The sequence below is a fragment of the Apus apus genome, chromosome 16 (genome assembly GCF_020740795.1).
Source record: "Apus apus isolate bApuApu2 chromosome 16, bApuApu2.pri.cur, whole genome shotgun sequence".
Lineage (NCBI taxonomy): Eukaryota > Metazoa > Chordata > Aves > Apodiformes > Apodidae > Apus > Apus apus.
Window position 1 is genome coordinate 13924731 of NC_067297.1, and position 20462 is coordinate 13945192.

Here is a 20462-nt window from a genome sequence, read left to right on the forward strand (position 1 = left end):
AGAAAGGGTTTTAACATTGGAGGTTGCTTTTCAGTGGATTTCTTTGATCAAGTTTGAAAGACCAGAACATTGCTATAGTCACTAGAGCTTTGCGATGCAGCTTAAAGCTCCCTTCAACAGGTGCTCCTGCTCATGCCTGCAATAAGCCCCTTTCCTGGAGCGGTGGAAGAGCTGACCAGGTTAGAGCGACCTGTGCTGCCCGTAGGGGTTTGCAGTTGGATGATGATGCCAGGAGTCATCTTTCTGCTGCTCTTGGGCAGGCAATGTGCTGGGGGCTGCTTCACAAGCTGGGTGGTTTGGTTCAGCTCTTTTCTTGAAGGGCATCTTCTTTTGGGGACTGCAAGAGATGAGCCCTTCATCCGTGCTGTGGGGTCCTGCTGCCCCAGCCCGCAGCGTTGCTGTGGGGGGACCTGTGCAGTGCTGGGGATCCGGGGGCTTCTTCTGTTGGCAATAAGAAGCTCTCCCAAAACTCCTTTTCTACTGCATTAGTTCTCTCTGGCTGAACTTGGTGCAGGTGCCGTGGGCAAAAGGCTGCCCCATGCTCCCAAGTACCCACTCAAATAAGTGGTTAAACCAGAGGAGAGGTATCCACAGTCTGAGTTTTCACCAAATTTTAAGCCTGATTTTTGATTCCTGCAAAATATAGTTGTCTTATCTCGGTTGGCTTGTGGCACGTGGACAGCAACCAAGCTTTTCTGAAATTTTTGTTATTTGCCGTTTTCTTCCTCTTTGAAATAAAAAATATATGAACAAAAGGTTTTGTTATGGATGTGCTTTTGTTTCTGGAGTCTCCCTGGATTCTGTTTCTGGCCAGCTTTTGTCTCTGCTTATTTTGAGCGTTGCTATTAAGGTAGATCATGCTGTGAACTGAGATGAACTTATGCAAAAAGTCCCCATCTCACATTAGCTCTTTGCACTGAAAGCATAGTTGGATATGGAAAGCTTTTCAGAAATGGCTATTTTCTATCAAATGCAGCTTTTAACCCCAGGTTGTTTACATGTCGGACATCTAATGGTTCAATATACAAAAGCAGAGGGGGAACCTTCCTTCCTGTTTGTGGAATGTGCTAGGCTCCATTTTAAATTTTCCGTGCTTCTGAAGGATGTAAGAATTCTACCTGTGTTTCTTGTGAACTCAGTAGGATTTTTACCTTTAAATTCCGTGTGAGAATTGGAGGGTGTTTATTCTGGGTAGTCATAAACCACTCCAAGTAACTTGTTCCTACTTATTCATATGGATATGGAGAAATGATTTTGAGGGGGTGAAAGGGGGTTGCTCAGAAGCTGGAATGCAATGTGGACTCCTGTAGCCTGTGATCATTTTACAGATTTGTTCAGCCCCTGTAGCTGCACAAACGTTTTGTTCCTTTGACATGTTACCCATCAGACCAGAAGTACTGGATGTGGAGGGAGAGGAGTGCCAGAGAGAGCGGTTCCTTACACAATCACACTGTTTTCCTGGACACTTCAGTCATACGTTAAATTTTTCATTATCTTCTCCCGTTGTCTAGACTGAGATATGTTTATGTAATTCCTTGCAGTGCACTTGTCAGAGCAGAGGAAAGCTTTCTTGATGTCATTATTGTTAAAAAGGCTTATGATGTTACTAATGGTCTGGCGGTCCGTGGGAATGGGACATGGCGAGGAGGGGTGGGGGCTGCTGGGCTGGGGAGGGGCAGGCTGTGGGCTCTGGAGGTGCAGACCATGCCTGTTTGTTTATGGTCCTCCTGGAAGGGTGGGAGATGGGGGAAATTTGGCTGGGAGGAGAGGGCTACAGCAGGATGGAGAGCTGCAGGGCTCTCCTCAGCTAATGAAGTTCTGCAGTCACAATTTTAAACATTTTAAGCTAGGATATCTGGGTGTTTGTGGTGATTTGGTTTTTGTTGTTTTGTTTTAATTTACCTATAGAGCAGGCTCCCAGACTCTGCAGTTCTGTCAGTTATATGATAAATTCTACTTTACTACCTCACTTTTCCCAAGTACAGAACATGTTATCTATTTACTGCTTCCTTTTCATTTGAAATCAGTATTTATTTTAGATTATTAGTATACAGTTAGTAGGCCTGGCTTTTAATGAGCAAATAAAAAAAGCTAGCAAGTTTGTCATTGAATAATTGTATTAAATCATTTTTTTGCTGACGTGAAGTAGTTCAGAGTTCACATTTTACATGGTTTAGGTGCTCTGTCTTATTCTGTAGAAATGAGTGATATTTAACAGTCTTGTTTAGGGCATGAGAGTACTTTGCACTGGGTATTTGTGGTTATTTTAATTAAAAAAAACCAGCATGGATGAAAAGAATATATTTTAAAATGGGGAAATTGAAAAAATCTAGTGAAATTTTGACTTCATACTATGACCCCATCATTCTACCAAGGCACAGCACTGCTGGGCTGCATTGATTTTAAAACTGATGTACTTGTATTGTTGTCTGTATGAAATTTTTATAGGCATTATATTAAAATGAATATTGAGGTTACTTGATGAATAAAGGAAATCTTTGTTGATGTGGTTTAAATGGGTGATTGTGACATTATAAATTAGGCAAAGTAGCTGTTAAGTGCACAGCAGCAAGCTGGGCCTGATGGAGCTTCCCCTGGTGCTGTGGGAGCAGCTGCTGCAGCTCCAAGGGACTCGTGCCTTCATTTCATAATGTGCAGCCTGGTGCAAGGGGAAAGAAATGAAGCCATGACCAGAGTGGGAAGGGCTCCCCAGCTACTGACAGTGCCTGTGGGCTCCTGCCTGCAGGCTCTGTTTTGAGGGAAAACACCCAGTGTTTGGTGCTCCAGCTCTTGGTGGCTCCATTCAACCTGCAAATATCTAACTGGGATAAAAACCCAGGTGGGCAAACCCAGGGAGAGCTCTCCTTGAAACCTTGCTTCTTGCTTCTGGAGTGGCACTCAGTGAATGGGACTGTGCTTAGTCTCCCATGGGGTTTTTTCCAGTTTCTGCTCAGTTGTGGCATCTTGGAACTTTATTAGATAACTCTGATTCTTGATTCTAGCAACACCACACTGCGTGGTGTAGGCTATTGGTATGTTGAACTAGAAATGTAAAAGCTATGTCTCTTCTACACTGAATAAGTGCTACCACTAGTATTTTACACTGCATGATACTAATACAGTGGGAAAAGTGATTTTTCTGGTGTAGCTTAAACTCAAGAACCTTTAAAAAAAACCCCACATTAAAAATCACAGCATCAAGACTGCAAGGCTAATTTTAGGCTAGTGAGGTGATGCCTGGGAAGGTATTGATAGGTGAAGACTGAATTTTCATAAAATAATTTGCAATGTTGAATTCACAGAATTCTTTGTGTTAATGGCTGCAGTGCCATTAACTCATGGTCCTGAGGCAGGGCAGCAGGCTGGGAGGTGATGCAGCTGATGGGCAGTGGGATCTCATTTTGCCTGAGTCTTTTCCATTGATGTTTCATTTTAGTGACCCTTTTCTCCCAAGTATGTTAAAGGTGTGGTTTAAAATAAGCAATTCCAAGTAACTTTTCTTTTTTTCTTTCAGCATCCGCAGTGTTATGCAGAAATACCTCGAGGAGAGGGGTGAATTAACCTTTGACAAGATCTTTCATCAGAAAATTGGTAAGTCATATTTCAGTAAAGTGTTACACTCCTAAATATTTTTAAGGTTGGCTTGCCTGCCACTTCTCTGTATTAACTGCTGGAAAATCAGTGTTCTTTATGGTCTGAAGAGCACTGGAATATGGACAGGAGTTAGTTAAACAAGGGCCTTGAATAAAATGAAATGTTGTGAAAGGCAAGATGAATCAAGGCAATCTGTCAACTTAACTTCATGTTCTGGGAATCTACTGGAAAAATAATTAAATTATTTGGAAACATTGAGGAGAAAATTATATTACTTGGTACGGGCTTGTCAACAATATAATGTGTGACATCAGTTAAACAACTTTTTTTTTTTTTTAATGTATGCAGGGTAATAAGCCTTGTTGATAAGGGAGCAGTAGTAGAAAAGATACCAGAAGTGTTGTCTTGGCTGTCTGGTGTTGTATTCCTGCTGGGAACACAGGGAGATGTGGCCTGGGTGGGATTGCTGTGTGCAGTGGGCAAAACTGTTGGGAAAATTGCTGTGAGGGGCAGTTTTCAGTTCTCCTGTGTCAACAGGGGAGGATGTTTCCAGGGAGTTTGCACCAGAGCATCAGAGATCAGTTCCTCTGCAGCATTTTAGTTAACAATGAGTGCTGGGATGAAGAAGCTCTGTGTTGTGTGTGTGTGCTGGGCAGGACTGTAAGCATGGCCAGGACAAGGACAGAGTTACAAAACATCTCCATAAACCAGAGGAGGGGAAAAAATGCAGTACTTCTCAGTCAAAACAAGCAGTGTCCTCTACACGTGTGCTGGAGTAATTCCAGAAGTACAGGATGGAGAACCAGTGAACAGGTCAAAGTTTTTAGTAGTCTTGGCTGCTACAGGGAGCCAAGGTTGTGTTGTCTCAGCTAGATCACACAGCTAGATAGAAAGTGAGGCTTGTAGACAGTGAAGCATGTAATCCTCTTCTGGCAGAATATTGTGTGCATCCTGGCACTCAACTACAAAATATACATGAACCTGCTGGGAAGGGTCCAGGAAAGAGCAGACCTTAGCAGTCTGCTAAATGTGACCTAGAAGGAAGTACTGAAATAGGGCGTTACGTGGGTGATGAAAGAGAAGTGAGGTTGGACAGTCTTCAGAAGCAGCACGTTGCAGAAATGGTGGGGTGAATCAGTTTTCCAGAGGCTTAACGTATTAATGAAAAAGTTTGGATGTGAGTAAAACCATAATAGTAGGAGGGTAGTAAAGCAGAGGAGTGGGTTTCACTGGGGGATTGTGGAGTCCTTTGTCCAGGAGATCCAAGGAGTGGGTTGGCATTTAAAGGCTTCTCCTTTAAAAAAAAAAAACACCAGTCAAACAGAACAGGTTATCTGTAATAATATTCCTATTTCTGTAACTGAATACTTGTCATTAACAGTAGGCTCCAAAGGACAGTGGGGAACGTTGCAGTTATTTTGATAAGTTATAGCAATTATAGTTGGGTAACTAACCCTGGAAGGATGTTACCTTTCTTTTTTTCCCCTTCTTGGTAGGCATCACATCTGGAATTTTGAAGGCCAGAGTTTCATTAACATATTAGCTTCTCACCCAGATCTTGAGATGCATAGTTCACAGATGTGCAGGGAGCTTGTCTTTTCCTCTGCCCTGGGTACAGTCATAGCAGTACTTGCCCTCTGTTACCTGGAAATGAGGAGGGCTTCTCTGACCACTTTGCTGGAGTTTCAGTTGCTTCTGAAGTTGGTTGCTTTTGAAGTAAGGTTCAGAATGGAAGAAAAAAAAAGATTAAAGATAAACATGACTCTTTTTAATAGAAGACTTTGCATTGCAGTGGAAAATACTGTATTTCCTTGCTGTGGTTGTTCATTTAAATTTTATTGCATTTTCTAGCTAGTTCTTTGCCATTAAATTAGTTCTGTTTCCCAACATTACCATAATTGCTTGTGGTAAAGTACCTTCAATTTTAGGCGAGCATTATGCAGAAGGCTGTGAAAATAAATATAGTGAGGTAATTAAAAGTCTAATCACCTTTTTACTCTTGTTGTTATCTCTCTGTATGGCAGGGATGTGGAGAAGCAGCATCTGAGGCTGGATCAGCTGCTGTGCTGCTCTGTGATGGGTGCAGCTCCTGCTGGGGGGTTTAAATCAGCCTGACTCAAACAAGTCTTTGCTCATGAGCTGTAATTCTGCTGGTTCACCCCCTTGCTGCTGGCTTTTCCTATGCCTTTATTTTCTCAGTTAAAGAGCTGTCTAGTATACAGTGCCTTATCCCTATATACTAATGACAAAACTTACCAAGCTCCCTATTTTTTACTTTGGCAGGCAGTGTAGATGAGGACTGTTAAGCTTTTTTTTTCCAGACAGTTTGGAAATTCTTTCTTACAGCTCCAGGTCACTGTTTTTTTCCCTGTTTTTTAGTACCCTTCTGTCAAATGTAAAACCCAGGGCTTTGATCAGTTGTCTGGTGCGAGTCTTTCTGCTGTCCTGTATGGAGTCGTTCCTGTTGGATGTTTTCCTAGGAGTATGTCAAATTATGGTGCTGGCCTTCTCAGCTGCAAGTGTTGATCCTTCCTGAGCCCTTAAATCCTTCCAGGATCAGTGCTTGCCAGGTCCCACTGTAAAAGATTGGCCCAAGTTCCCTCCCAGCTCCCCAAGGTGTACAAATGCAGTGAATCACAGGGGCAGCTTGGGCTTGGAAACCAAAACCTTTGCCCTTTAGGATCAAAATATGAGCAGGAAGCTTGGCCAGCAGGCAGCAGCCTCCTGGGATGGGAATGGGCGGGAGGCTCCGCAGCCTTTGCATAAGCAAGTGTCTTTCCTCTGGTTACATCTTGTTCTTAAAGAAGGCAAATCGTTGCTCTCGTCGCATGAAGATGGCATGGCTGTTGGCAGGAGCCAAGCTCCAGAGTGATCTTGGACTCTCTAAGAATCTCCTAATGAGTCAGAGGCCACTGGAGATAATGGAGCCACCCAGAGCAGCGCTCTGGCAGCGCTTCCTGGCCCAGCAGCCGCTGTTCCCCCAGAAGCTGCTTCCTCCACAGCAGAAGCTTCATGGGGAAGTACAGCTTGTCTTGAAGCAGAGTGCATAACCACCTTCAGCCAGTTTTCTTTTTACCACATCCTGTTTGCTACAACACCAGATTGTGTGTTTGCTTTAGAAAAAGAGAGACGTTTTCTGGTATCCAAGTATGTGTAATGTCCTGTGGAATCCACGCTTCCTCACGTTGGTGGAAGGTGGGCAGGTGGGGCTGTCCTGCTGCAGGATGTGCTGGTTGCAGAGGGCAGGGTAGATGTCTGCTGTAATGTGCATTGCTGCTGGGTGCATTGGGGACCACGGCAGGGAGTGGAGCTGCCAAAGGATTGAATTAGGTCATAATATTACTTTAGAACAGGATCATTGTGGTGATTAAAGTTAACTGCTTTGGAGTGAATTCGTTGCCCGTTATAGTTCAGTGACTCTTATGTCTGATACTGGACTTAGTCACAAATTGCATCTACCTAGTGGGCAGTGAGTCAAGTTGGCTTAGAAATTGTGGGGTGTGACAATAAAGCATCCTACAGGTTCAGGTCCTGGCTCAGGTTTGGCCTTGGTGGCTGCGTGGAAGCTGGTGGGACATGGCAGTTTGTCTCCACCCTTCTCAGTTTCTCATCTGTTACACAGAGCTGTTGGGTTTGGGTCTTGGGGAAGGATGAGAAGAGAACATGTTTTAGCTGTTTCAGCAACTTTTCATACTGCAATCTAAGCTTTTCACCTGGCCTAGTAAGTAACCTGCATTTTTTCCCCTAAAGCCAAATCTTACTTCTGCTTTATTTTCCTGAAATGTAACACTTGTAAAAAGAACCAATTAAAAAAACTTGTAGTTGATGTAACAAGTTACACATTTTTTTTCTTCCTATTTACCATGCAGTTTTTTATTAGCGAGGAATGATCTTTCTGGGGTGATTCATTTCACTGTCTTTGACATCCCCTGAAATCAGCAGGCTCCACGTTGGAGGTCTTCCCAGCCAGGGTGAGCGTGTTGCCATCTGCACCGGTGCTGCCTCCCACACACGCATGTCTGCTGAGGGGCTCTCTCCATCTCATCTGCTCCCTCTATACTGCTACAGCTAAGTATAGCTAATGCATATTCTGGTAGCTTTTTAGCTGAGTTTCCAGAGCAGATGAGCTTTTGGTCTATTTTGTAGTTCCTTCTGCATGGACAGCCTACCCTGTGGGGAGGGACTCTGCCCCCTGCTTTAGAGGGAAACACTCTCCTGGCCGTGCTGCTTCCCCCAGCTCTGTCACAGAGAACTTGCTGTGGGGAAAAAAAGAACCAGCTAACCAACAAGAAACTAGGGTGAGAACAGCTAGAGAGTTTTGGGGTTTTTTTAGGACAATGAATCATGCATTCTGTTGCTTGTTTCTCTGGTTAGGGGCTCATCATGTTTTATTATTTCAGAATTTTGATGCTAATCATTAGATGGATCTTGGGTTAAAATCTGTTGAGAAAAACATTCTTGCTCTTCCTCTTTCTGTTGCCAATGTGGTGGCACAGTGCACTGCACTCCCCAAGAGACTTAAAAATAACAGGCTGGGAAAAGTACCTCCCTAGAGCATTATTTAAGCTATTGTTTAATTTAAGCATAAGATCTATGTACCATTAGCATTCGGAGCTAATTAAATAGTCCTCGGAGGAAATAACAATGGAAGCAATAAAACTTAGTTGGGAGTAAAGAAAAGCACGTGGGTTTTTGGCTATCAAATGAGCAGGGGATGACAAAATGCTTCCGGGAGGAGGTTGGTGGTGGGAAGGGGAGGCTGCACAAAAACCTGTGCTAAGTGTCTTTAAAAACTGAGAGTATTTTTAGAGCCCAAGTCACCCAGGGACACGCTTCAGCTACTGATCTAAGGCTTGAGTGATTGAAGGTGTCACAGCCTTGGACTTGTTTCTTAACAGTGTTTGAGAGACTTGTAGCACTGTGAAAATTTTTCTCTGGTATATTGCTGTTAAATAGTGTTCAGCCATATGATGGGGAAACAGTTACTTGGTGGGTGGGTTTTCTGTAGCAGCCAGAAGACAGATTGGTTGTTCAAGTGGTTTTAGTCTGGGGTTCTGTTTCTGACCTGGGAAAGAGAGCTGCCACACAGGAACAGACACCATCCAAATTAGGAAGTAACTATCTGAACAAAAACCCCTGTATTTAAAATACTGTTTGAAGACTGATCTTCTTTCTCATGTTACTACTTCTCTTCAATTCAAGTCTAGACTAAAGCTGGGATTGTGGATGGTCTGCAGGAGGCCTGTATTGATCTGTTGAACCCGGGCTCCCCTTGCACAGTTCATACCATCAGTTAAAAACAACACAAAACCTAAACCCTAAGTTGGAAACTGATTGTAAACTGAAACAGAAACTACCAGTGGCAAACATCTCACAGAGGAGCTGCCCCTTTACTGCCATTCTCCACTTGTATCAAACTGGGGTGTGGACACTGAAAAAGGGAGAATAAGCAGTTGGAGCTGCCTTATAAAACTCGGTCTGCTTTACTGTATGCAATTTGTTTTTCACCAGGTTAGTGTTAGTTTCAGATCCAGTTTTTATGTCATAATTTAAGTGTTACTGAAAACTAAATTTCTTTCAACATATGTGGTTAAATAAACATGGTACTTGCATGAATTACATTGAAGATCATTCAGAGGGATGCTGACAAAGCTTTCTGCTGTAGATTCTATGTGCATTTTACCTGCAGGCAGTTTTAAGGAGGTGTCTGTCTGTCTTGGAATGTCAGGGACAGATAGGAACCAAAGTAATTATGAAGAAATGTATGTTTTTGTTTTCTTTTTTCTTCTGATCATAAATAACTGAGCTCAGAGCTCTCTGGCCCATGGCTGGTGGTTTCCCGTGGGGTACAGGCAGCCCTGCTGTACAATCCCCATTTCCCTCCTCCCCCCAGGAATTTCTCAGTCAATCCAAAACAGTTGCACTCCCGTGAAACAATTCACAGCCCAATTAAGCCTCTGGACACCACTGTGAAATAGGTAAGTATTAGTTTTCCAAGTCTGTAATGTGGCATAATAACAGCTTTAATGAGTTTTACCTGCGTGGCTCTGTAGTACTAATAAACCAGGTTCTCTGAGCCTGCTATTGCTACTCATTCTTCTCAGTGGGATAACTCATTAGTAACAGGAGCAGCTCAGAAACCAGAGTAAGAAAGAGTAAGTAGAATCTAAAGTACTGAAGCTATTATGTCTTCTAACGTTCAGCAGTACTTTTAAGAGATGGAGCAGTTAGGAAGTCACAGAGCAGAGAAGCTGGAGAGGTTTCACTGTCAATTATCTCACTAATACATTTGTGGAGCAGAGAACAGACATGGATATTTACTAAAGCCTTTCAACTGCTTTTATTGTCCTATACCAATAACTGGCCTATACAAAACTGAAGCAATACACCACTCACAACCCCCCTGGGGAGTTGGTCCAGATTTGCAAGGTTCAGAAGGTCATGGAGTGCCAGGGGTGAGTAATGTACAGCATCAGACCTCCAAGTCTTCAGGCTCTGTAGGCAAACAGATCAGTGACCTTAGAGGTAGTTGCTTCTCCCTCTTCTGGCCTCTTTCCACCAACAATGTTAATGTCTGTCCAGGCCTCCATGATGTTCTGCTGTTGGATGGCAGCCTGGCTGTGGTGGTTGGATAGGTAGGTTCAGAAACAGGCAGAAGAGTTTCTTCATGTTTCTAGAGACTTCTGCCAATAATTTCTTTAATTATAAGGGGAAAGAGTCTGAGGAGAAGTAGAGCCATCTGTTTCTTAATGTCCTGCTCTCAGCAGCTTTAGACTGCACTGAGGGAACCAGAGGAAAGCTTTAAAATTCATGTAGGAGGATCATCTGTGCTCTGTCCCTGTTGTTTTGGTGGTTTTGGTCCTCTTTACCTTACCAAGTACTGTGTGTATTTACTAATGGAATACTACTGGTTTTGTGTTTTGATTCTAGCCACAGTACAACAGTCTCCCTAGGTGCTATTGCACAACACTTTGATTCTTCACAGTGGTTAAAGTTCTGCATGTTCAGGGAGACTGAGGTATGAAGACAGGTACTAAGTGTGGTTCAGATATAACTTTTCCCATTCTTTTCTATTCATGACTTTAAAAAAATGATTCATTGCATGCTCAATATTCAGAGGTACATTTCAGGAGGGCCTTAAGATGATAGGAGGTGGGTTGCTGCTTTTGGTTGGGTTTTTTTTTGAGGAAAAGATCCAGTGGCAATTACAGTGGGTGAAGCACAGAAATCCCTTTTTAAAAATAATTTACAGCTGTGTGTTAAAAATAGAGCACATTCTTCTTTTCCTTAGAAATCTTTTTAACATTTGAATTGTTGTGCCACTGCTTGACATCTTGACAGCTGCTGGTCCTACCTTTGCAAGTGCTGATGCACCAGCTGCTGCCGGAGGCCATGGAAGTGTCTGTACCCTGTGCTTCCCATTTGGAATGCAGGTGCTGTGATCTACCAAGTCTTTTTCTGCAAAGTGCTCTTCTAAGCTTGAAGCAGAATAATAATTGAATGTTCTCAGTAAGTCAGTATATTAGCTGCTTGAGGTCCGCTTCCCTGTATGTCTGTACTGAGGTTTGATGCAGAATCTGGGCATTCAGCTCTGACCACTAGCAGCTCCAGCACTTGGGAAGGTGGCTGACCCAGTTTTAGGAAGTGTGAGTGATTTCACTGGGTGAAAAGTTAATGGAAAATATGCTTGGAAATAAAGATTTTCTTTGAAGACACTTGAAACCTTTTAGCCAAAGTTTATTTTCATTTAATGATTTATAGACGTCATTAAACAAGCTACCTGGCAACTTACAGACTCCTTTGAGCTCAATTGGATTCTGTTCTAGGGAAATTGCTCTGCACGCCTTGCCATTGTGTGCAAGTCCTGTCTTGTAGAACGTAGTTTGTTCTCTTACCCTGCTTTTTATGCACAGAGATAGGTTATAATTTGTTGTGATGTATTATTTTTAATGAAAAGTGAACGTGTGTTAGCCCCATTAGGAAAAATAAGTTAAGGACAAATAGCTCCTAATTGGGAAGGAAAGTAATGAAATCTGTGGTGCCTTCTGGGCTGTGTGGTTTTTTGTGGCTTTGTACCTTGCCAAAGCTGTCGTTCCTACACAGATGAGTTTTCCCTGGTAGGAGCAAGTCCCTTTGTTCCTGAACAAGGAAATTGGTGGCTCTCTCCATTCTGGAGCTTTTAGGTGGTCTTAATTACCCTGTGCTGTGGCAGCTGCCTGTGGGTACCACACAGAGCAAGATTTTGAACTTGACTGGATATTCTGTAACAGCTGCAGAATTACAGGTATTACATGGTTTAATAATAGTCCTCTACCCCAAACTTTTTGTGTCTAAGACCCAGATCTGTTGCTGGTACCAAAGCTGGGCTCGTTATAGTCCTAGAGATGCATCAAATGGGATAAGCTGTGAGATAGCATGCTGGGAGGGGTGGTAGTTTTCCAGCAGAAAAGCCAAAAGTGATCTTCTGTTGGTTGTTCTGGCTCCCTGTGGTGCAGAGGCTGGAGCAGAGCTGGTGAGCACAGCATGTGGATCTGCCCCAGCTTGGTGGGGGAAGAGCCTTGTCTCCAGGGGAAGGCCAGTTCAGATGGTTAAAACAACCACATGTACAGTATGTGACCACGCACTGTGGTTCCAGTTTTGCTGGTCCTGTGTGCTGTCCTGCCATTTCCTCAGCTGTTTTGCACTAAGAGGCTTTTCTGGGGATGAGGTGTCTGGTGACACCACATGCAGGTGTTCCTCTGGTCACCTCCTCTGGCTGCTGTGTGATGCCTTCCATGTTTGGCCAAATCAGAAAGATCAGGAGAGGTCTGGGAGGGTCTTAGGAGAGACCTTGAAGTGCTGTAAATGAGGAAAGCTGCCGAGTTGCAGGGTTTGCAGAGCAGGGCACCCACCTGTGCTCCCCTGAGCCTGGTGTGGGGAAGCTGGTGCTGGAGCTTTGTCTGCTCCAGAGCTGGGAGCTGCAGCCACAGGTGGGAGCCCCTATGGGTCCTGGTGCAGATGTCACTTCTCATTTGTGTTTCATTGTTCCCTGTTTACACACAGCACTTCAGTTAGGATTTGGAAACAGCTTGATATTTTGTTTTCTAATTTGCTGTTTTGCCTACTAGAAAGAGTCTACATCAGCATTTTGGACCCCAGTCAGGTCTGCTGTAAATAGATGCAGCTTCCTTGCAATCAGTGACATTGTGAATACTTACAGGGCTGAATGTGTCTATTTTTAGCTCTGCTGTCTTACCTAGTCACTTCTGTTTGTTTTAATAAGATTTTTATTTACTCCCGTTAAAAGGGTGTTTGAATCAGATATTAATAAAATTCCTGTCAGAATTAGATAAGTAACTTTCTCTGAGGTTTGTTTTATTGTGAAGTTCCTCATTAATTTTTTTTTTATTATGATTCCGTGCTGTTAATGGACATTCTTGTGAAGATCAGGATACAGGGTAAGGAGCACAGAGGTGACCTTTAGACACCAGGAGAAGGCAGGAGGCTGGTGCTTGTCCCTTGGTTGGCATTGGCAGAGTTGTCCTGGCTGAGTTGGGTTGGAAGGGACCTTAAAGATCATCTAGTTCCAATCTCCTCCCACAGGCAGGGACACCTCCTGCTAGACCAGGTTGCCCCAAGCCCCTGTCCAGCTTTCAGAACTGTTGCTTGGAAAGCTTATGGTACATAATCCTTCTTACAGTTGGGTTAGAGCATATATTTTTTAAATAATACTGGAAACCTTTCTGCCAGGGGAAGGCAGGCCATGTGAAATCCTGGGGATTTGCATCACCATATAAGCTGCCTGGCTGTGTGCAGTATATCTGTATATGCACATAAACACCAGTCCACTGGTTCTTCAAAGGAAACTTGAAATACCTATTTTTGTGTCACCCTAACTGGTATCAAATGGCATTTCTTACAGGGAATGTATTTTGTTCTTTCTGAAAAGACAATGGTGAGTAGCTGATGAAAGCTGCCACTCTCCTTTGTGTTCTGTGCTCCCCAGGTGTTGGGATAATGCTGCTCTTGGTTCCTACTCACCTTCTCAGGTGGATTTTTTTTTTCTTCTTGTAAGTTGTAAAAATTACAGCAATTAAAACCTCTTAACCATTTTTCTGGCTATGAGAGAATTACACTGACATCCTGTGTCCCCCTCCTCTCCCTACCACCCAGCTGCTTTTGGGGTGCTGCTGAGGTGGACAAACCACCCTGTGGTTTTGTTTACAACAGGCTTGCAGATTCCTTGGGTGTCCTACTAATGGATAATTCCAGTGTTGGTAACTTCATGAAGAAGAGAAGTTTTGTGCTGTAATGTATTTTACTGCAGTATTTGCTAATAGTTTGGGGCTTTCTTGTCATGTGTTTTAAAATGCTACTGTAATAATTCTGCTCATCTTCACTGGGACCTAACAGCCTTTTCTCAGTATTGGTTCATTGGGCTGTAGCTCATTGTGACTGTACTAATAATCTTTACAAGCTTCTAACTTCTTGTTTTGGCTGTCTCTAGGTCTTTGCATAGCGATGCAGTTTGGAGAAGAGCCTTGGTGAGAAGCAGGCTGTGTGAGGCAGGCAGCATAAGCCTGCCATTGTCCCTTCTCCCCTGCTCTCCTGAACCTTTTCTCTCTGATAATTCAGTTAAAAAGTTTGGAAAATATTAAACAGGGCTAAAATGTTTGGCATGGCATTGTTGCAAATTTGTGTTGGTATAGTTTCACACTCCTCCCACAGTTGTCTTTGTGGGTTGTTTTGTTTTGTTTTTTTGTTTGTGGGTTTTTTTGGTGAAGAGCCAGAAGCTGGGACCACGCCAGAGATTTTTCTTTCAGTGCATTCATTACTGTCTGTGCCACTCTTCAGCCTCTTAATTACACAACTGTAATCTTCTTGGGTTCATTGTCCAAATAAAAGTTCAGTCAATTCAGCATTATTCTGCTCGCTGCTGCTGCTGTTTCCATCATGTATAAAATAAGAGTTAATGAATTGGGTTCAGTTCCAGAAGTGCCTTGGGGGTCCAGGAACGGGCAGGGCTTGTTCTTGTTCCCAGGTTGGTGCCACATTCACTGGGCAGGCAGGGGGTGCCAGGGAGGGTGCTCTGGGTGCTCCAGGGGTTTGTCAGACTCTGGAGATGGGTGACTTGGGGTGGGATTGGCAGCACTGGGGACAGTCTGTACCCTGCTGGGCTCATAGGGTCCTGGAGTCCCCAGGTGTGACTCCAGGGTCTGTGGGTGCCTGGCTGGCATCTCTCTCCTTCCTATGGAACATGGGGATGCTGGGGCAGCTCCAGTGCTCCCATCTTCTCAGCAATAGGGGAAGACAACTTACTAATATTCCAGTAAAATAGGAACTAAGACAAACCCTTATAAAAAAGAGAAAAAAACCACTCAAATTGCTTTTAAAGAATAGAAAACTTGAGGTGGGTTTGTTTTCAGGAAAACACATTCGTTTATAAAATACTCCAAGGGCGATTCTTTTTGTTGAGTCATTACAAAGTTTGGAGAATCTCATAAGAAAATCTCTTAATTAGGTTTCTCTCCTTATTTAGAGAAAAAAAATCTAGTTTCTGTAATCTTCAAAATATCATCCTAGCCAGCTAAATAAGTCAAGCAAAGTACAGGAATTATCTGGGCATAATTCCCTTCTCTGGTATTCTGATTGTGACCAGGAGACCCTGGGAAAGCCAGCTCTTCCAATACGAGATTTAACTTGGGTTCCAGATACAGCTTGAGGAGCTACCAAAAAGCTGATAAATATTTTTGTTATACATAAATTAAAGCTTTTGTTTTTGTCTGCTGCCACTCATGGTTCTGCTTCTGAGTAGTTGAATTTTTGTTCTTACTTGGGTCTTCAATAAGATTAGATAATAGTGAGTTGAAAGGACATAATGTTCATAACTGGCAGTTAAATCACAGAACTGTGGAATACCAAGTTGGAAGGAACCTCGAGGATCATCTGTTCCAATCCTTCTTGGCAATAGAAATGCCCTCCTGTATGCCCTGCCATCACATTTCTGGGTGGCACATGAAGTGGGTTCTGCATTTTTTTTAAAGTGAATGTACCCTGGACAACAGGGATGAGGTCCCTTCCAACCTTCACCTTTCTGTGAGTCTATGAACATGAGATGTTGTTGGTAGTTTTATTAGTTCTCAGTTGAGCATCCAGTTATATGCTACATTTTTGGTAATTTTGCTGTAAGTTCAAATTACAATGACAGTTTAAAAAAATAGGACTCTTCTGTGTGTATGTGTATGTATGTATTTATTTTTTAAGTTGAAAAGGGACATTTTATGTCTTGATGTGCTGCCCTGTTGGGACAGGAGCTGAGCAGGGGAGTGGGATGGAGCAGTGCCCAGCCCTTGGGTTTGCTGCTCTGCCTTCTCTTCCTCCCTTTGTTAGGGGTATGTTTTTCTGGTCTTGCCTCCAAAGGTTGGTGTGATTTCAGGGAGTCTGCAGTAACTCTAAATAAGGAAAGCCTGGCCTGCTGCAGTGAGCTGAAAGCACCTTGGTTACAGCTCGAGGGGCCTTGCAGGTAGCTCAGACCATTAGTTGTGACAGCAGGTGCCCATGTGAAGAAGGGTGGTGAGTGCCTGCTCAAGCAGGTAAAGACAGTCCTTCCAGGAGATGAGGCTTGTAATGGTGCATTAAAATGCTTGTAATGGAGAATGTTCATCAGCAGTTTGCAGAGGTCATGCTTTAAATGACTTTCAAAGGAGCTGTAAAGTTCCCGATGTAATTTCATGTGCTGTAAAGCCTGTCAGAGGTAGCATTAACCTGCAACTCTAAAGCCAGAATGTAGAACAGGATGCTTCTCAGCAATAAAATGGAGATAAATCTATTTCAAGAAAACCAAACTGTGAATAGTATCTAGTTTTTACCCTAAAAAAAGGTACAAAACCTGCTCTGTGAAGAGGAACGGGATATTTTGGTGTAATGTAAATGTCTCATCAAACTCACAGCAGGTAGAAACTGAAACGTGCTTAATTGACCCACGGGAGGTGGGTGAGGTGTATCCTCCTGTTCTGCTCAGAATGCTGCTGAGCTCAGTGCTCAGCAGTGGTGCTGAGCCTTGGCAGCCAGGGGTGGTCACCCAGGTACCTACAATCCATCATGTTTCCCAGCTGGTTTTGTATCCTTCTCTGCAGGTTATCACGGCAGTGATTAATTTGTTCTGATATATTTATTTTTTTCTTTTTTCTTCCCAGGATTTTTGCTCTTTAAAGACTATTGCATGAATGAGATTGATGAAGCTGTCCCTCAGCTCAAGTTCTATGAAGAGGTGAGTGGCTGTGGGAGATCAGTAAGGTGGGTTGTGTTCCTTGTCACAGGATAATCAAGGAAGAAGCTCCCAGGCCTCAGGCAGGCGGTGCCGGAGGGATGGAGGTTTCGGTGGAGCTCCCTGTGTCCCCCCAGCCCCCTGCCCAAAGGGTTCTGGCAGCACTCCAGAAATGTGAGCAGCATTATCCCCCTCTGCTCCGTGTTAGGTTTGTGACACTCTAAATATAAAACTGGTTAATCCTGTCATAGGTGCTGGTCCCAGTTGAAACATGCAGACCTGCCTTCAAAAGGCAGCCTGTGTGGCTCAGGATTCATTGGAAGTGCTGCCTGGGATAGCCCGTGTCTGGATTTATCTTAAGCTGCTGGTTTCACATCTTTCTGGCTAGTGGGCTCACAGCACAAAGTAGGCTAAGCTGGTTATCTGTTTGCAGATAAAACCTTAGCAATCTATGGTCCCCCCACTCAAATTAGATACTTGTTGTCAACAAAGAAAAATCTTTTTCTATCATTTTCATCTTTTTATATACCCAAGAGATCACTGTCATAAGTAATCAAAAAGGCATGTTGTAACAGATTGTTTAGCAAGATATTTTTAGCTGCCTTTTTATCTCTGAAACAATTTGAAATTATATTTTTAGGTTATTAGCAAAGTGTTGCTTAGAAGGAATTTAAATGCTTTGTCATGTACTTTTTGAAAAATCCCATTAAAGGTATCTAGAGAGAGGCTCATTGTGTTTTCTTCTGTGACACACCATCTTCAGATGCTGTTCTTTTTAATATGTATATAATTTACTTACTGTGTTTATTACACATAGAATAATTTGAGTACATTGCTACATTAAAAACTGCTTGATGCAGAAGTGCCCCGTACTCCAGGGATCTCACATTACTGCAGCTGAAGTCACGATCAGGCATTTAACTGGATGAGTGATTCATCCAGATCAGTTTCCTGAGTTCAGTTTTTGAAGAGACACTTTGTCAGAGGTGAGCTGGAGTTTGCCAGGGAAGTGTTGCAGTCCCTGATACCCCACTCAGTCCATTCCCTCTGGCTCAGGAGCTGCTGCCAGCAGAGACAGGTGATGTTCATACATGGTGATGGGCTTAGCTCTGCCCATCACCCTGTTTTTGTGGCACGGTACAGTAATGTTCTATTTAATAAATGTGTAAAATTAGCTCGTGACTCTGTCAGGCTTGATTGTTCTGTGGTGTCACAGCAGAGGGGTCTCATGGCATCACCTGTGCAATGAGCAGTGTTGGGCAGCAAGTGTGGGAGGGGATTTTCCCAGCACGGGCTGAATCACCTGGAAGTATCTCACTGATGGGGACTCTGTCCCTTGCTGTCCTCCTTTCCAAACCTGTACAAAACAAGGGCACTTTGGTTAAAAAGCCCACTGTAAGGGTGAGTGGGGGGTACAGTGACCCTGCGCCAGCGTGGTGGGGGTGCTGCTACAAGACTTTGGGTGCAGTTGGATGCTTTAAACAAACACACTGAAGGGCAGGAGGTTGCCTGCAAGTCAAATATGATCTGCATCAGGTTTTTTCCTGTGTTGCTTACTATTGTGTAGCATTGCCTTAATTAAAGAATTTTTTTTGGCAAAGAATTTCTCAATCATTTTAATTATAAATTGGTACCAAGGGGGAAGTAGTCACAGATGGTAAATCATGGTGGATCTGTTGGCTTATCAGAGTCAGCAAACAAGAGGAGATCAGGTAGAAAGATAGAGAGTTTAATTAGGGTGCTCTACCTGCAGAGAGAGCTTGGTCTGGGTATATCATGTGGAGAGCTGTTCCCAGCTGTGTAGCTCCTCAGGTAAAAGGAGCAGCCTCTGAATGAGGGTGGGAAAAAGCGTATCATGACATAGAGGCAAACCACACTTTTTAAAAGATCTTCTCCTGTTGCTATTACAGCGTGGCTGCGGGGACATGGGACCGTGCTGTTTGTCCCTGGTGTGTCCTCCCTGCCCTGGGAGGGGATGCTCCCAACAACCTTGGTGCAGGGTTTGTTCTGTAGACTGGAAGGACAGACATCTTGGACATGGCCTGTTCCTCCTCAGGCCGTGTAATGAATCCAGCTGGGTCTTACTTAGCTTTGGTTTTCTTGGGCTAATGTTGGGATCCAGAGCAGGTCTGCACACTGACCTTCCCTTGGGTCCTGGGACCTTGCAGGCTGGTGCTGGGTGGGAAGGGCCAGCAAGGAGAGCTGAGGCTTTTCCCTTAAGATCTTGTGTGGGTTTTTTTTTTTTTTTACATCCTGTCAGTCCTGGAGGAGCTCATTCCCTAAATAACACTCCAGAGGATCCTTGAATTTGGTGAGATGGTTTTTATGGAGCTGGTTATCACGTTTTGTTCTGTAAAAAAACCATGGGATTGCTGGGACACACTGGTCTCCTGTACCACACCTAAAGATCTAGTTTGTGAAACTCTTTTTAGCCACCTTTAGGATTCAAATTAAACATATAGCTGAACATTTTAAGCTGTATGTTACCTTCTTGCTTGGACATCTGTACCTGGTGTGCCGTGATGGCCTTGGAGCAGGACATGCTGCAGCCCAGGGCTGGTCACTCTGATGCTTCTGCTGCCTCTTTAACATCACAACTCTTCTGCTAGCCCCAGAGCGTGGACAAGGGTATGTGGTGGTGTGCTGTGGGTAGTCCAGAACATTGAGTCAAGTAATCTAAGAGGAGGTCAGTGCTCTCCATATGTGAGCTGAGCAGCAGGGGAGGAATCCTTCAGGCTCATTGATTTGCTCATCTTCTTCTTCAGGCACCAGGTCTCATCTTCTTCAGTTGCTTCTCACTTCCCCAGCACAGGTTCATGCTCTGGCAAGTGGTAGATGGAGGAGAACACTCTACTTCAGCTCAGTCCTTTTCTAATTTTAGAAAACACAGCTTTGTAGCAATTTTAAGCAAATCAGTTTCCTTGCAGAAAAATTCTAAGGAGGGAAGTTGCAGGTCAGCTGTAACCGTGATACTGTAGGTGGTTTTTCTTTAAGGCTTAATTAAGAAAATAATGGTGTAAAATTCATCTTCAGCCAAAGTTTTATTTTTAGCAAATGAGTGAAAAATTGTTAGAAATGTGCTGATCTAACAGATCCTTCTCTTTTGTGTTGCAGATAAAAGAGTATGAGAAACTGGATTCTGAGGATGAGCGCCTGAGCCGAAGTCGTCAGATCTATGACACGTACATCATGAAGGAGCTGCTGTCCTGTTCCCATGTGTGTGTCACCCAAAGCTCACGCTCCTCTTGGCCTTACTTGGGTAGCCTGACAGCAGTGAGAATTCAGAATAGCAACTGAGACTATTGCTGAAAGAATCATTACTGCAAATACTGGTAGTGCTGTGGGTTTCCATTTGGAGCCAGTGGGACTGGGCTTGGCTGGGTTCAGCAAGTTTGGTTTGGCCTTTCATGATAAAGGTTGGTGGTGTGCACCAATTTTTATTAAACCTGGTGGTGCACAAAGGAAAAAATTGGAGATTTATCTGCTTTATATTTCTTGAAATTAAATCTGTTTTAAAATAGGCTAAAATGAGTGCAGTTGGTGTGTCTGTGTAGTTGCCCATGGATGTGTGCAAGAGCCCTGCCCCCAAAACCCCAAAGAAAAGCAGCTGCCAGAGGCTCTG

The 20462-nt window shown here is 43.6% G+C and overlaps 1 protein-coding gene across 2 annotated transcripts in view; it reads left to right on the forward strand.

Annotated features, from left to right (window-relative positions):
• The window catches only part of GRK3 (G protein-coupled receptor kinase 3), a 59348-nt gene that overhangs the window by 12569 nt on the left and 26317 nt on the right, over positions 1-20462 (forward strand). For both annotated transcript variants that reach the window (XM_051633718.1, XM_051633719.1), the window contains exons 2-4: positions 3515-3591; positions 16770-16843; positions 19955-20056. In XM_051633718.1, coding sequence (XP_051489678.1) covers positions 3515-3591; positions 16770-16843; positions 19955-20056 — 253 coding nt within the window. The remainder of the gene's footprint in view (positions 1-3514; positions 3592-16769; positions 16844-19954; positions 20057-20462) is intronic.